Source organism: Pleurotus ostreatus (genome assembly GCF_014466165.1).
Source record: "Pleurotus ostreatus strain PC9 chromosome Unknown scaffold_4, whole genome shotgun sequence".
NCBI classification, from domain to species: domain Eukaryota; kingdom Fungi; phylum Basidiomycota; class Agaricomycetes; order Agaricales; family Pleurotaceae; genus Pleurotus; species Pleurotus ostreatus.
The window spans coordinates 3,091,373-3,107,500 of NW_023503159.1; the positions used below are offsets into that span (position 1 = coordinate 3,091,373).

The 16,128-nt window shown below is 53.1% G+C and overlaps 5 protein-coding genes across 5 annotated transcripts; 2 read left to right on the top strand and 3 right to left on the bottom strand.

Annotated features, from left to right (window-relative positions):
• Nucleotides 1-1,343: 1,343 nt before the first annotated feature.
• Nucleotides 1,344-2,107, bottom strand: PC9H_006866 (uncharacterized protein; the record flags this gene model as incomplete). Its single annotated transcript, XM_036776405.1, has 4 exons — nt 1,344-1,412; nt 1,467-1,530; nt 1,608-1,777; nt 1,838-2,107. The coding sequence occupies 4 exons, from the start codon at nt 2,105-2,107 to the stop codon at nt 1,344-1,346; spliced, it is 573 nt and encodes a 190-aa protein (XP_036632424.1).
• Nucleotides 2,108-3,068: 961 nt separating this feature from the next.
• On the top strand, nt 3,069-3,812 carry PC9H_006867 (uncharacterized protein; the record flags this gene model as incomplete). Its single annotated transcript, XM_036776406.1, has 1 exon — nt 3,069-3,812. The coding sequence occupies one exon, from the start codon at nt 3,069-3,071 to the stop codon at nt 3,810-3,812; it is 744 nt and encodes a 247-aa protein (XP_036632425.1).
• Nucleotides 3,813-4,596: 784 nt separating this feature from the next.
• On the bottom strand, nt 4,597-5,888 carry PC9H_006868 (uncharacterized protein; the record flags this gene model as incomplete). The annotated part of the gene is made up of 2 exons (XM_036776407.1): nt 4,597-5,075; nt 5,126-5,888. The coding sequence occupies 2 exons, from the start codon at nt 5,886-5,888 to the stop codon at nt 4,597-4,599; spliced, it is 1,242 nt and encodes a 413-aa protein (XP_036632426.1).
• Nucleotides 5,889-12,811: 6,923 nt separating this feature from the next.
• On the top strand, nt 12,812-13,270 carry PC9H_006869 (uncharacterized protein; the record flags this gene model as incomplete). Its single annotated transcript, XM_036776408.1, has 1 exon — nt 12,812-13,270. The coding sequence occupies one exon, from the start codon at nt 12,812-12,814 to the stop codon at nt 13,268-13,270; it is 459 nt and encodes a 152-aa protein (XP_036632427.1).
• Nucleotides 13,271-13,810: 540 nt separating this feature from the next.
• On the bottom strand, nt 13,811-15,109 carry PC9H_006870 (uncharacterized protein; the record flags this gene model as incomplete). The annotated part of the gene is made up of 4 exons (XM_036776409.1): nt 13,811-13,838; nt 13,899-13,952; nt 14,014-14,691; nt 14,745-15,109. 4 exons carry the CDS (start codon nt 15,107-15,109, stop codon nt 13,811-13,813), a joined length of 1,125 nt encoding a protein of 374 aa, XP_036632428.1.
• Nucleotides 15,110-16,128: the final 1,019 nt, after the last annotated feature.

Here is a 16,128-nt window from a genome sequence, read left to right on the forward strand (position 1 = left end):
GGGACGAACTCAAATGCAAGCCACACCTGTCTGCGTGGCTTGTGCGAGGCTGAAGGTCTGGCCGTATTTCGCATCGAAGGTCATTGCCTGGTTTCCTAAATTCTGCAACATCTGCATCCCCTGCACGAAGTCGATCTCGTATTTAAAAGCGATGATCAGGTGGGCGAATGGCTGGGGATCCGGGAGAGGTGGACGAACAGTTGTAGTTATTACCTGTCACTTCTTCCGAGCCGGTAGATGGCAGCTGGTACACGGGCGTGAGGTTCGAGTCACTCCATCTGAGTGCAAACTTCATGCTATTCCAGGAGCCCGGGCTGAGCGCGCTGAGGACCGAGACCGTGACACGGTGGACCATGACGATGTAAATCAACCCGCCCTCACTGGCAAAGTTGTCGTCCGTGGGGGGCACACCTCCTGTGCCAAACGTGTAGACGTCTGCACTCCAAGATATCGTGCCCCAAGTTCATCCCAGGAACGAAGCAGAACGTGCAGTTGTCGAAAAAAGTGATGGTCTGGCTATGGAGGTGCAATGTAAGGGATATGGTACGCGCAGATGGATGGGTGGCTTACCGCGAGTATTACATGGTCCCGGGAGGTAGGATCAGCTCGTTGTCCACACTGGCCTGCGAAGTGGTAACGCGAGCCTCATTGGTGGTTTCATCTCGTTGGGTCTCAGCCTTTTGTTCTTCCGTGCTCATGGCGAATATTGCGAGCGGAACGATGATGGGCTGACAGGTCGAGCGGTATTTACACTCGAGCACGCATCTGATGACGGCCGTCAACACGCAACGTAGTACCTAACGAGTAGGTGATCGTTAAGGGGCACCTAGCCATTGCTCACCACACGCCACTTAGTGTCATGACGCGTCGGAAGAATGCAGTAGAATTCGCCGTGCAAGGTACCCAGACCATCCCTGGCCTTGTTTTGGCGATTATCAGTTGATTATCAATAGAGGTCTAGGTCGCCTACCTTTGTTGCGTACTTGAGGCTGCTTGAAGCTGTTTAGTGGCGTTCGTCTGTCCAACGTGGTCTTGACTACTTCCCAGATAGTGTGTTCGCAATTAGTGGAGTGCCGCCACCCAAGTCCCTGTCCTGCCATTCGGCCCCAGCGAAGTTCATCATGCGGCATTCGTAGTCGAAGTACTGAAAGTCGGTAGCATCACGAGACCCCGTATTATATGGAGTTCCATCACGGTGGTGCAGCGTTCGGAGCAGTTCTTTCAGTGTCAACATGTCAGCTTCAGCCCATCTTCACAATGGTGAGCTGTCCCTCTGATCAAACACTGTAAGTGGTGAATTCCGTCTACTACTACGCGCTTAACATCCAACATTATGGGACAGATCAAGGCCTGTTAAACTTAATCTTCTTCCCATCACCGCTCTTGCTGGCAACGTTACCAATGTAGGCCCACTACAGCAACATCGACGTGAGCTCAAGTTAGGAGAACTGACGCGGGTTACTTACGTTGAGGAATCCCCCGTCGCCCTTGCGAATGAACTCGCCGGCCCCTAGATTGTAGATCTCGTATCTGCGAGAGGGGAGGAGTAAAATGGCGCGATTAGAAGGCAGGCTTTGATTGGTATTTAAGGCAGAAGGACGACTTACCCGATGGTGCCACCAAGTTTGATGTCGAACTCTTGATGTCTGTGGTCCCATTCCTTGCCCTTCTTGCCTTCGAACTTGGTCTCGTGTTTCGTATGGCAGATGATCCAGTTGAACTTTGGGTATTTCTTCCGCATCTCCGAGACGAGGCTTGATGTAAACTTCCCGCGAGCCTAAGTAAACCTTGGCGTCAGAGGCGGGCATGGCAGACTATTCGGGGGGAGATCACATACATCCTTGTCAGCATTGATAGCACCTTGGATGCCGGATATGATCATGTTGACTCCTTCGAGCGCGATAGAGGCGATGAGGGCTGGCGAGCGGTCTTCAAGTGTTTCCATATGTGTTCCGTTGTCGTATCTGGGGTACAATTCCGTCGAATTGAAGGTGTTTACCCCGGTTCCCGTATCATGGCGGCGAGAAACCACGGCAGCCATCGTCGAAGATGCGGATGAAAGCAAGAGTAGCGCCAAGGCGGCGAGGGAGGTAATTCGTGCGAGCATCGTGAATTGAGGACTAATGTGTGATGATGGATGAAGTTCCGTAGATGTAGTAGACACCAGGTCGGTACAATGCAAAGGGATATGTGACCGTGGACCAGCACGATAGAGAAGCAAAACCCACTCAGGTCGATATTTATACTACCACATCCATACCGATGAGTCGAGATCCAACGAGTGTAAAGTACCAAGCTGATAGTTATGGATGGCATCCGTGTAAGAAGGACGATAGGCGGGATGAAACGCGTAGTGAAACTGGTATACATGTGCACTTTGGGCAAAGTACAGCAACGAATGCCTTGAAGAGCTTGGCCTGAGCTTGGCGCATGCTTGCACTTTGTAACACCATTTAGCGCCCGTCGTGCTTAGCGAGCCACGATCTATAGAAAACAGCCCACTGCTGCCTGAAGGAACGCTAAAGCTGAGAATAAAGATGAGGAAGCCTTGGACGTGCATGGACGTATGGACTTTGGCCCTACTCGAGAACGAAGCTTCAATCTGCGTTCGGGGTCCGTGCCAGGAGGCGCAGCGCCTAGAATGTTTCAGTTCGCAACGTGGATATTCACGCATTGGGGATTTGGTACGCCATCTGTTGTTGTGTCAGTACAATGAATCGATGGAGCTGCTTCCATCCCTTCAAACGTCCAGTCCCCTTGCCTGTGCAGTTCCCTTGCTACTCGCGACATCTCTGATTTCGGAGTTCGCCTCCATGTTCGCATCGCCGGCGGGGTAGGCATGATTGTTGCTCAGCCTCAAAGGAGTGCAAACGATGCCGTCGGGATATGTGCCAGAGATGCATAGTGTTGGTGGCCACCGTCGTGACTCGTGTAAGAAAAATTTGGAATTATTCTGTGAGACGAGAACTGATACAACTACGACCAACGTGGGAAATCTAACCTCTTCGTGGGAACTTCTTCTTCCATAAAAGCAGCCCAACAGTCACTGCCAGATTATCCCTCCTTTCATGATCCACCAACAAGATATAAACGACGACGACCGTCTGAAATCACCCGCCATTGCAGAACTCGACGCCCTTGCTGATTACTACTGGCTACCGCCTGGTGCGGTTCCTGATAGTCGCGGGGCTCAAGCGTACTCTATATACGCTTCCAAACATCGCATTTCACCACACGAGGGAGTGCAGGCGCTATCCTCGAGAGTATGTAACGATCGCAGCATAGATACTGTACCCACCATGACCGCTGTCGCCTGGAATACCCTATCTAATCAGCATTATGGCTTCTCCAAACCTAGAGGCCCGAATGCGAAGCGATTGGGGAGAACAATGGTGAAGTACCGTCTTTCCAGCATCAACCCAGAGCTGTTGAGGAATCTGTTCCCTGCGAAGTCGCCTTTGGGGGAGCACTGGGCTCCAGGGAGCTGTGCGGAGTTCACCACTCTCACTGAGGTAGTACTGGATAGTCTCCCCTCATCTCGCGAGCGCATGGTAGTCCATGCACTGGCGGTGAGAACGAAGCTGCCCAGCGAGAAGTGGGGGTTTTGTAAGGTATGTCAGCGATATGCCCGCAACCTTGTCAAACGATTCCCTGGGCTCGCCATCGTTGACTTGGGAAGCGAACCGCCGACGCTGTATGCAGCCGCCGCTGAAGGTACGGTGCGAGCTCGCCGGCGCTTAAGTGAATGTGGCAGTGCAACGGTCACCTTCGTGCTCACTCCTACTACTGAGACACCATCCGCACGACTGTAGTACTTTGAAGTCCCCCTTGCATGCATACCACCCCACATCTTCTCTCTCTTTCCGCACCATCACGACTGCCGTTGAAGTACCATGCCAAAAACCAACCAAATACCCGATGCATCTTAAACACAAATACCATCGCGGCCCCCCCGCCCCGCTTATGACGTTGCCCAATAGCAGCACTTCAAAAGAGGAGTGAATAGCTGCGAGCTATCTTGTACGCTGCAGGGCCTACCAACATTACAATATCAGAGACCACTCCAGAGTCAGTCACAGCATCTATCATACCAAGGCTTCAGCCCTGCGAGGGCATGGTCGGGGTAGGCTGGTCGGAAAGACGGGAATGTAAACTCACAGAACAATACAAGGACCGAGGTGATTCGCTGGCGACAAATCAACTACATGTATGATTATTATTCTTATCGAATCCTCTATGATTCACCCCTTCTGGGCGCAGAGCAAGCAACGTCGATCCATCGCGCCCGACTAAAGCAGTGTTTCTGTGTCGGACATCAGGGGGACGAGCTCTTGGAGCGCTGTGCGGGCACTCGCGTCTGTAGGGACAGGACTGCTGTACTAGTACTTATAAGCTGCCATGTACACATGCATAATATTACCAACATGTAATATGAATTATGAACAATCCTATGCGTGCACAATGTCAAATATATTAATGTGAGGCGCGAAATCGAATCAACTATGAGAGCAAGGACCTTGACAGTACACTAGATAATGTCGAGAGACTAGGCCCCGCATACACAACTATGAGACACAATCCCACCGACCCCTAGCATCAGGGTAAACTAAAATGCACAGACACTTTGTCCCCGCTATCATTCCAACACGTCAGGTCAAAGTCAACATATAGCACATTCGTTGCCAGCAACCCCGCGAACCCCTCGTTTACCTTTGCCAACTCCCGTGCCATGATCTCATCCAGCGAGAAGCCTTTGGGGATCATGCCTCTCACATTGATTTCCAGGACGGCCCTTCCGAGTGTTCCGTGGGCGTAGAGCTGTTGTAGACAGAGGGATAAGACCTCATAGTCCCATGCTTGTGGGAAAATCGCGCGGTTTTCCTTGGGGTCGTGGATTGCGATGCTCATTGGGAGTTCGCGGACGAGGCCAGGAAAGGGGAGGCTGCCGACGCACGCCTTGATCAGACGGAAGGCATTCAAGTATTTATTGCATCGCACAGCGACAATCCGGAGCACAGAGGGCCGGATCGTGGTGCCGAGTTTAGGCGCACCACGGATGCGATGCGCCAGGTTCACTATGCGCGGTGAGGGCGAGGCGTGGGGCATCGGAGAGATGGGGACGTACCTTGTACAGTCAGTTCTGACAAGCTGTCGGGAATCCATAGCGGGAGCTTCCAGCGCCTCCGGCCATTCCATTGCACGGCGAAGGAGCGGAGGTTAGGGCACGCCATAGGAGTCGCATATCTGAGCACAGGGAAAGCCGTTTCGACGGCAAGCGTTCGGAGCGCGTCAAAGCGCACAACTGATTGCGCACCATTGGTCTGGGGGTAGCCGTCGGTGAAGTCGTCCTCGGTATACACGATCCTCAGCTCTTCGAGTGTGCGGGAGGGAAGAAAGTCAATGAGATGCGAAGCGTCTATGAATGTGATGCTGTTTAATGACAACTTGCGAAGATAGGGGACGAATTTGATGAGCAGGGCTGTGGTTGCCATAGGAGAGGGGGTGGGCGAGGTATCAAGGTCGCCACCGACGACATCCATCGTGTGCAGATTTGTTAGGCGGCGGAAGCATTTCGGGATCCACTTGGGGAGCTTGGGAACATTGCTGCCCGGAAAGATGGAGAGTTCGTGGATGTATTTGCTGAGATGGGGCGCCTTGAAATGGAGGAACGAGAGCCTCCGAATGGTATTGTCCAGCCGATGAATTGTGAGAGTGTAGAAGATATAGGGCCGGCAGAGGTCGTTCCATGCCCACGATACGAGGGAGCAGGCTTGGAGATGGCACAATCGGTTGTCTTCTGCCTGACTGAGATTTGCGAGGGATGCGATAATAAGGCCGATTAACTCAATAGGGAGCCTGGGCTTCGTATCAGATTCAGCGAGGGCCATCTGCAAGACTCTGTGCTCGCTATGATAGTAACCCCTGATTTTGTGGTGTCGGTAGTTTGAGATGGCCTGCGTTATATATTTGGCATGGTACTTCAATGGCGCTCGTGAATCGTGGGAAAGAGAGGTTGTATACACTTAAGCGCCTGCTGACAGAAACTTACTAGCATACTTGGGCTTGAGGGCCGATGCTAGGAGCACGGCATGTACGAGACCGTTGAAGACTGGGGCATACTCAACACTTGGGCCACATGTATTTGGCAGAATTCCCAATTGCAACTATCTGAACTTTGGTGCTTCATACCTTGTTTTGTGGCATCTTGCACTGCATAAGGGATGTTGGCAACTATTGTAGGCCATCCCCACACTAATTACTCTCTCTCAAGCTGTTCTAAGTGCTGCATTGCAAATTGGGCCTCATCGCCCAACCTACGGTTGGCCTCATTCGGCCCCTGGTTAGTTTTGGGTGCCCTCTTTATGCCCTTCGCTATCAGGGGCTATCAAGGGGGCTCACATGACCACTGATTTTTTTTTTTTTTTATCTCTGCATTTGTATACCGCTACAAGTATGCTATACTACTAAGACGCGGTGGGGGGGGGGGGTACGCACATGTAGCTACTATCCCTACCTGGGGGCCGGGGCCCAAACCAGGCGTTGGCGGCGAGGGTGCGTTAAAAAACCCATTGGCAAAAACCCGGTGGGAGAAAAGCCGCTGGGAAAAAGCTACCTGCCGTACCCGTTTGTGACGAGGTTTGGGGCCAATTTGGGCGTGGGGCCGGATTAGGAGTAGTACCCGGGGGCAGTCGGAGCAGTTCGTCTGTGGGGTAGGTGAGTCAGATAGATGTTATGCTACCACGAGCCATAGGATTATAAGATCATAAGGAATAGGGCATAGGATATAAGAGTGTTGTGCTTAGCTGTTGTTTGGAACGGGTGGGCGAAAGGCGGTGGACCGACTAATGAACTTGGCAACCGCTGCTATTCCTTTTTGAGTCCCCAGCAAAAAGTCTACTGATAGGTTTGACGACGCTTTGCGCAGAGAGTCTCTTGCATGTTCGTGTAATGGGCAGTCCAGTAGAACATGTGTTCGGGTTTGAAGCAGGGTGTCGTCGCATGGACAGGCTGTGCGCAGTCGAGGGACAAACCTAGAAAAGTATTCTCCCGTGAAGGCATGACCTAAAAGGGCTTGAATGGTATGTGAGTAGGTGCGCCGGTTCCCAGCAAACATGCGGTGGAACTTGTCAAGTCGAGTAGATGGTGGTCGTGTGAGGGATAGGGATGAAGCAGAGTTTTTCGGCAGCTCTTTCCATTCCCCAATCCAACGTTCAATCGCAGCTGCTTTGGCGCGTGCCTTTGCCCAGGAGATTGTAGTTCCGATGAACGGTGTTTGCGCCGCTGCTTGTTTTGCTAATTGATCAGCTCTTTCGTTGCCTCGGATACCTGAGTGGCCGGGCGACCATGCAATATTGATGGTTATGTCCCGCCGGGTCAATAGCAGTTCATCAATATTTTTGCGGAAAATTATTGAGGCATCTTGTGATGGGTGGGGGCTGGTGTCGTAGGCCGCTATGATGGCTGAGGTGTTGTCAGCAAAAAGGCGGACACGTTGTACCTGTGGTCGGTCTTGTAGGATTTGGCGGAGGCTTTTTGATGCATGCGCAAGTGCGAACATCTCGCCGTCGAAGTTGTCTGAGTGAGCACCGAGGCCGAGCAGGCCTTTGCTAACTTCTATACCTAAGTAGAAAGCAGTAAAGGCGGCTCCGGTTTTAAACTCGTCACCCACCAAGTGTCTAGAGCCATCCGTAAATATATTGATTATTGTTGGGTCCACTCTTGCATCATTTTCGCATTTGCAGATGTTGCGGACAAGCTGCTTGTGTGCATCTCTATCACTGGGGACATAGCTTGAAAAGGTCAGCCTATGCTCCCATCTGTTCGCAAGTTGCCATGGAGGGGTGGCATATGGATTAATGCGCTCGTCTAAGAAACATGTGAAATGGGCTCGGGCTGCGAGTTGTTGGAGGTTGGTACGCTTTCTCGTTTTGCTCTTTGAGTGTGTGGGGCCTTGGATGGGGCCAAGGTTCCAGGGCTCGGCGAACGATGGGTTGTGCATGCCGTGGTAGTGTTCGCAACCGGATGGCTGCGTTATCGAGAGTGCGCTCGAGCAAAAGAGGGATGGGGAGGATTGACCCAATGTGGTGGAGTGCGGCGGCTGGTGATGTACGGAAGGTTCCAAGGATAAGTCGAAGCCCTGCGTTCTGGACCTTGGTCATTTGCTTCATCAGGGATTTCTGGCGAACACCTGTATACCAAAGTGCCACCCCGTAGGTTAGAACTGGGAGGACAATGGTTTTGTAGGCGAGACGGCGGTTGGCATGGTTCATTCCACGGACCGAGTTACCCAGCACTGTCAGCGCTTGGATCTTGGACATAGCGCGGTTGCACATTATGCGAATGTGCTCTTTAAACTCCAGCTTGCGATCTAAGAAAAAACCCAGCCACCTCATTACGGGGTTGGGGAAGACAGTCAGCGAGTCGTTTGGGCTTAGGGTGATTCGGATTGGAAGCAGCTCTGGGGACTTAGCTCTGGTGAAGTGCATAATTTCAAACTTTGTACGGTCTACCGAAAGCCCTATGGCCTGTAGGGCTGAGTTGATGGTTCTGAAGTCCTCCTGGAGACGTTGGATGTTGTCCGGGATTGACTTCGCAAACGTTGCAAGCATGCCGTCGTCAACGTAAAAGTACAGCGTGGACTGGCTTTTGCTTATCGCAATGTCGATTACTGGCCCAGTATAGAGTGCCGCAAGGATCGGCGAGAGTGGGGAGCCCTGAGGGATTCCGATTGTGCAGGTTGATGGGTGAGTATTCGTACCGTTGACTCGTACCGATATTTGCCGGCTAGAAACAAAGCTGCGGATCCAGGCCTGAATTTCCCAAGGAAAGCCAGCGAGGCGGAGCACTTCTATCAGACGTCCATGGTGGACATGGTCAAAGAATCCTTTGATATCAAAGGCGAGCGTGGTGGCAGTTAGTCCTTTCTTCCATCCAGATTGAACATCGTGTACAAGAGTGATACCGGCATCCGTGGTTGATGATTTGTCCCTACATCCAAATTGGTTAGTGGGGACCAGCTGATGTTTGCCTACGTCAAACAGGATTCTCCGGGTGATGACTTTCTCCATCAGTTTCGAGAGGCATTCCAGCAAGGATATGGGCCGGTATGATCGTGGGTTAGACATATCTGTCTTACCAGGTTTCGGGACAATGGCCACTGTGGCAACTCTCCATGGCTTGGGATGATGGCCCAAACGAAGGCAGGCATTAAAGATGCGGGTGAGGAGTGGGCCACATGCTGTAAATCCCCACTTGATCAGACGGTAGCTGATTTCAGATGGTCCTGGGGCAGATATGTTAGATGTGCCGCTTAGTGCTTCACTCACCTCGTCCAGCGTAATGGGCACGAACGTTCGAGTTTCTCTGGGTGGGGGGTCGTTGGGCTGCTGTACCATGACTTGTGGAGGGTCCAATGGGAAGAAGGCAGCTTTGAGTGTTTCGCCGAGCTCGATTGAGGATGCTGCCACTCCATTGTCAGTGACGAGGGGTGGGATTCGGGACTTACACTTTCCTGCCGACCAGTCTGCAATTCGCCAGACATTGTTGGGGGTAGTCGACTCTAGAATAGTGTTGGCCCAGTCCTGCTTAGCTTTCTTGGCAATGCGGTGCATGCGATGGAGTAGCTTGGGTTTTTCTTCGCGGGATGCTCTTCTCATTTCCTCCACAGCATTCCGGCATTCCTCATTCCACCATCGTGCGGCCTTGGTGGAGGGCGGCTTGCGATCTGGCATGCAATCGTTGGTGGCCTGAGTGAAGCAGTCCATCAGCCCTTGAACAATATGGTCTAGCTCTTGGTCGGAGGTGGGTTCGGCGAAGCTGTCAGCCACGACTTGACAGCATGTAGAGAATTTGGCCGTCCACTCTTCCTGCTTCCCCGGGTCGAGGCGCTTGCCTAGGTCACCAGAAATGTCTTCTTCTTCTTCGAGGGCCGGGAGGTTGGCATTGTAAACCAAAGCGTTGTGGTCTGAGCCAAAGGATAAGTCTTCGTCAACGACTGGAGGGGAGAAAGTGGCAGAGTTGATGGCGGCTCGGTTAAAAAAGGCAAGGTCTATGACTGAGTCTCGCTGCCCGCTGATGCCGACTCTCGTGCGAGCCCCCCTAGGATTAGCTAGCATGAATAGGTTGTCAGCTGCCCATTCTAGCAGGTCTTCGGCTGACAGTTGGTTAGCGACGGAGGTTAGTGACCACATGTTGTGGTGCAGATTAAAGTCTCCAGCAACTAAAGTGGGTATTAGGGGGTTAAGAGGGAGAAGGGACAACATGGTGATCGCCTCTGCCTTGGCCCCGTTGCCTTTGTTATATACATTAACTGTGAGAAAAGAAAAGTTTCCGTAAGTGAATTCTACAGGTAAAATATTAGGGTGCTTAGCGATGTCAGGCCGAGGGGTTGCGGTGAGCCCAAGGATGTTGCGTCGCACGTATGTAGCAACCTTTGGATGTCCAGGGGCTAGTGGGGCAAAAGACTCCCAAGCTGGCGAGGCAGGAAGACCATTAATAGGGCGTCCCTCAGGAGTTGTATCCGCCTTGTCAAGCCCTATCCGCCCGAACCAAGGCTCCTGCAACAGAACAATATGTACGTTAGTTACAAGGTGATTAAGCATTATGTGGGTGCGCATCGATGAGCGCGCCACGTTAAGTTGCACAATCTTTAAAGGGGGCGGCAGGTTCATGTATCAATTTGCATGGGTGGGGGTAGAGCAGGCCGTGCCGCCGTTTGGTGCTGTGGCTGTCGAGTCTGGGCTGTTTGAGGAAGTGGCCTCGGAACGTATTTGCGCTTTTCCGGGCAATTGGGGTCTGTAGCCCAGTGGTCTCCATCGCAGTTTGCGCATCGGGGTGTGCATTCACATGTGCTGGATCCGTCCTTGAGGACTGATGGGCAGTAAATGTGATGTTCTGTCGTAGGGTGCCTTTGGGCGCACTTGGCGCAGACGCTCGGCTTGTTGCACAATTTGGCGGTATGGCCTAGTCCTTGGCACCTGTCGCACTGAGTTAGCTTCGGTTTCTCTCTCCACGGGCGTACCGGAGTGTGTCGGCCGTCCATAAAGATGGGAGTTTTGAGCAGTTCTTTGAGTTTCGATCCGTCTGGGTCTTCAAAAGCGAACACTACAGGTGCCACCGGCGGAAGTCCCTCTGCAGGGTTAGAGACAAATCGGGGTTCCTGTGTTATCTTGAGATTCTTGATGATTGGGTTGCGGCGAAGGAGAACATCGAGGGCTTTGGAGTCCCAGTAGTGGCCGTCGAATCCCATGGAAGGGACCCTGGAGCACACCGCCTTGGACCACTTCGTGTCATGAGATATTATAACATCATTAAGGTTGTGATCTACAATTGAGTGAATTAGGTCAGTATGGTTGTAAACGACAGACGGGTTAACGTGGGATGGGAAAGTTAGGACTATGTTACCGCTTCGGTTCCACTCTGCGCCAAGTATCTCTAGGCCGTCGTTACGGGCAGCAGCATTATTGCTGAAGGCAAGATTGAGAGAATGGAAAAGGAGTTGAGATGATTTACGGTCGGCTTCAGAAGGGGGGTGACCTTGGAAGCGGACTACAAATTTCGTGTTAGGTTTGGATACCGAGGGGGCAGTTGTTGTCTTGGATTGCTGAGGTGCCTTGGGTTGCGTTGGAGGAGCCAATTTAGCTACGGAGGCATACGATTGAGAGGGATTGGGTTGTTGTCGTGGGGCGGGGCCACTGGGGGTGGTGGTAGAGATAGGCGAGGAATTTGATCCTGAGCCAAGCCGTCTTTCAACGTTCGAAAGCCTGGTGGAGAGATTAGCCTCGAGGGTGCGAAACAAGTCCTTGACTTCCGATTTGAAGGAATCGAGGCCATTGTCTAGTGGTGGATTAGGCACGGTAGGTTGGGACATAAAAATGTCGTCGTCAATTGACACCAGGCCGTCAAGTTCGTTGAGTGTAGCTTTCATCGTCTTTATGACACCGAGGACTGCCGTCATGGCTTCAGCATCAACGGTCCATCCCAAAGTTTTTTTGGCGCCTTCAGTGATGTCTTCCAGCATTTCTGTGCACGTTCGGCTCCATTCCGAGAAGGACATGTGCAGAGAACCACCACCTTGTCTAATCGCAGACGAGGGGAGGCAACGCGGGCTAGCAGGGGGTTGCACATTATTTGATTCAACTCTGGCTCGCTTTCTTGTCGGGGTCGCGTCCAGCTGGCCAGATAGAGGAACGTAGAATTCATCCAGGTTTGGGACAGAGGCAGGATCACCGAACTCCGATCCGTATACGCTTGGAGACCGAGGCGGCGGGGTTTGCGGAGGCGGTTGGGCCCAGGGCTCTGCATGTCGTGTTCTGCCGCTTGGCTGGGCTATGAGAGCCCCGGTGTTGGGTGGGAGAGGGTTTGCTTGGGAGGGCGGTATGTTGCGGTGTTGAGCGCTAAACTAGATGGTGGGAGAGATAAGCCAAGAGGCGTCGTCACATGACCACTGACTCGTAGCGCCCTAATGTCGCAAAAAGTCTGGCGATAGGCGCTCACTCCAGCCAATCAGAAGAGAAAGAGCGTTTTTTCGAGCAAATAAAGTCAAACATCCAGACAGCCAATAGCGGGCTGAGAAATCCAGGCCGAACCAATGAGATCGCTGTTCCTAGCTCCTCGTTGGACCCTGTCCCAAAGTTTCAGAGCACTTCATACTAACGAGCCTCCATTCCATTCCGGTCTCGTAACCATCATGACGCCTCAAATCCGAGTACCCTCAACTCTACCTGCAGCAGGGAAAACTACGGAAACATCCGTACCTCCTAATGTAGCGTTTCTCGAAGGTACATGGAATGTTGTACACTCGACTCTTCCAATGTGGCGCTCGAAGCGAAACGTCCGAATCACATACACCCCACTTTCTGGCCCCAGCAGCGACGGCGGCCCTCAACGCATAGACGATTTGGTGACATACCAATCTATCGGCTCGGATAAAGTCCAGTCAGTACGTGGCATCGATACTGCGGTCATTGGCGGGGGCGCGGATGGTTGGGCGTGGCATTGGCGAGGGAAAGGGTGGTTGATGATCGCGTCGTCGCGCTGGGAGGTGCTGGGATACGGGACAGTTACCGAGGGGGAAGAAGAACAATGGGCTGTAACCTACTTTGCAAAGACGCTGCCCACTCCTGCCGGCCTGGACATCTACTCGAGATCCCAGCAAGGGCTGTCCGACGGGCTTCTTGGTCAGATCAAAGAGGCGCTGAAAGGAATTGAGGACGAGGGCTTTCAGAAGCTCGTCGACGGGCTTTTCGAAGTGCCTAGAGACGTTGAGTGATTGGTTCCTCGGTGGTCATCTCGTACGTCGCCCGTTGTGCTTTGGACGCCCAGGCCGCGCATGTAGGTTCCTGCTCACTTTCCGAGCGCGTTTTGGACGACGGATGTTCATGTTGTAGCTTTTGGCTATACACGGGTGCGTGCATACAGTCGTATATGTCACTCATGTACGCGTAGGAGAAATACGAGTAGGCCTTGACCACATTAGTTTCTATGACCTGCTTCAGACTGGGTGGGATTAACGCGCAGGACGAATGCCAGTCATGGGCCTCAGTTTCTAGTTTCTAGCTCTTTATCGCCCGCCACGGAGTTCGCTTCGGAAACACACTTAAGCGGTTAGTACCTTCCCCAGTCTTGTGCTGTGCCATACATCCTGCAGATGTCGGTGCCTCCGGCGTACACAAGGGATACTTCACATCAATGACACATAATTCGACGCCAAAGTACAGGGCATAATACAACAAGTGATATCACTCTACGTCTACATCCCCACACCATCGGACACGCGTCAAGACTCTGTACTAATACACACCGCTCATAACTACGCCACCGGGTCCGTCGGCGGAACTCTACACCCAAAGAAACCACGCTTGAGTATTCATTTCACGGTGAATCACGGCGGCGCTTACGGCTGGTTCTGCATCTGCATCTGCTGCTCCATCTGCTGCTGCTGGAACTGTTGCCTACACGACACGCCGTCAGTCAGAATCTCGGGTTCCTCACACGGTGCGTGGCGCGACGTACTCTTGTTGCTGCATCCAAAGTTGCATGACGGGATCGAGGATGCCGGGGATGTTCTCGACTACGGTGTTAGGATCGAGAGGCGGCCTGTTGGGCTTAGGAGCGGGGGCGGGAGGCTTTGGTGTGTTAGGCTTTGGCTTCGGCGCATTGGGCTTTGGCTTCGGCGCATTGGGCTTCGGTTTCGGCGCATTGGGCTTCGGTTTCGGCGCGTTGGGCTTTGGTGCGTTGGGCTTTGGCGCGTTAGGCTTTGGTTTGGGAGCATCAGGCTTTGGCTTTGGCGCGTTAGGCTTTGGCGCAGCTGGTTTCGGAGGCGCAGGCTTGGGAGCATTGGGCTTTGGTTTGGGAGCGTCAGGCTTTGGTTTTGGCGCGTTAGGCTTTGGCTTGGGAGCGTCAGGTTTTGGCTTTGGCGGGGCGGGCTTTGGGGCATCGGGCTTGGGCGCAGCTGGTTTCGGGGGCGCAGGCTTGGGAGCGTTGGGCTTTGGTTTGGGAGTGTCAGGCTTGGGCTTTGGTGGGGCGGGCTTTGGGGCAGGTGGCTTCGGTTTTGGAGGGGCGGGCTTTGGGGCAGGTGGCTTCGGGGTGGAGGGCTTAGGCGCAGGTTTGGGGGCGGAGCCGCCTCCGCCTCCGCCTCCGCCTCCACGACCCTTGCGTGCTTCTAATCGAACATAGCGGAGGAAGTCATCCCTGTCCACAATAACATCGGTAAATTTGAAAAAGCCAGGTGGGCACGGACTTACGCGACATCCCTCTCCTCAAGATCGTCGAAGTCTCTGTCCTCTAGTTCGTCGAAGTCCCGCTCCTCAAAATCTTCGTCCGCCCTCTCTGCGAGCTCGTCGTAGTCCCTCTCCTCGAAGTTGTTCTCGTCCCGTTCGTCGAGATCAGACTCCCGGGCGTGGATTAGGGAGTAAACGCTGGTGTCGGCCCCGACGTCGCGAGTGGTGAGGTCGTCCAACTCACGGGTTTTGATGATGTCGTATACGCTCGTGTCGGCCCCTGCGTCGCGAACGACCAAGTCGTCGAAATCCGCGATGTTCCGTTGGACGGGGTGCGCCAGAACGGTGCTCGCCACGAGGCCGAGGAAGACGAAGGTGGAAGTGATCATGTTGGTCTGGAGAACAAGACGTTAGCCTCCGTGGACTGTCAAACCCGACAACGGACTGACTTCGTTAATTTATGGGTGAAGTGATGTGGATTTCAGCTAGAGATTGGGGAATGTGAGCCGGGGTGAGGAGTGGAAGAGGATGTAGATGCTCACCGACCAGCACTGAAGAGACCTGCTCTGGGGAATACTCGAAGAGCTCAGACGGCTTATATACCACTCAGAATCCGATGCGCCCGCAACGAAGGCAATGAGCCTGAGACGATCCAATGGCCAAGGCATCGCTTGACTCCACAAGTTCATGTGTCTCAGGAATTTGACATAGAGATGGTGCGTGGTGTCGTTGATGCGGGGTGGTGCTCAAAGAGACTGTTGCGTGTAACAAGGTTCAAGACATCAGATGGCCGCCACGAGAAGGCCACGCTCCCGGGGTAATCATCAGTATTTGGCAAGAGGACACCGTCTTACCAGCGACCATCAAACGGCCCCAGTCGATACTTGATATACACGGTGGCTACCTTGCAATCAAGCTGGGAAGTAAAATTCGAAGTCAGCGTAGCTAGGGACGACGCCAACAACAGGTCACGAACGCGGCCCAGCCAACCAGAAGCGAAGCATGATAATTACCTCTGAACATTGCGCCCATCTTCCAACGTCTGGAGCTGAGGAAATGGAAACGGTTTCAACAGACGAGCGCGCCGACAGCCGCCACTGCTGGCGTGCTCCATGATTGATGTATGCCAGTGGAGATTAAGCGTAAATTCCAACGCTATTCCAGAATAACTGCCTTCTCGCGAGCCCTCAATAGCCAAAGATTTCCTGGCTAAGTCGTTGAGAGTCGAGTCGTGAGTTACAAAAACTTACGAGCCCGAGTGGGAATACTACTAGCGGGAGATGCCGGCGGTCGAACAACGGGCGCTTCGAAGCTTTACACTGTCATGTCGGGCGCTGCGGCGCGTCTCAATGCATCTGTTGCTTTCGTTGCGGCCACCGAAGACGACTTGCCTAGGATATCCTATATT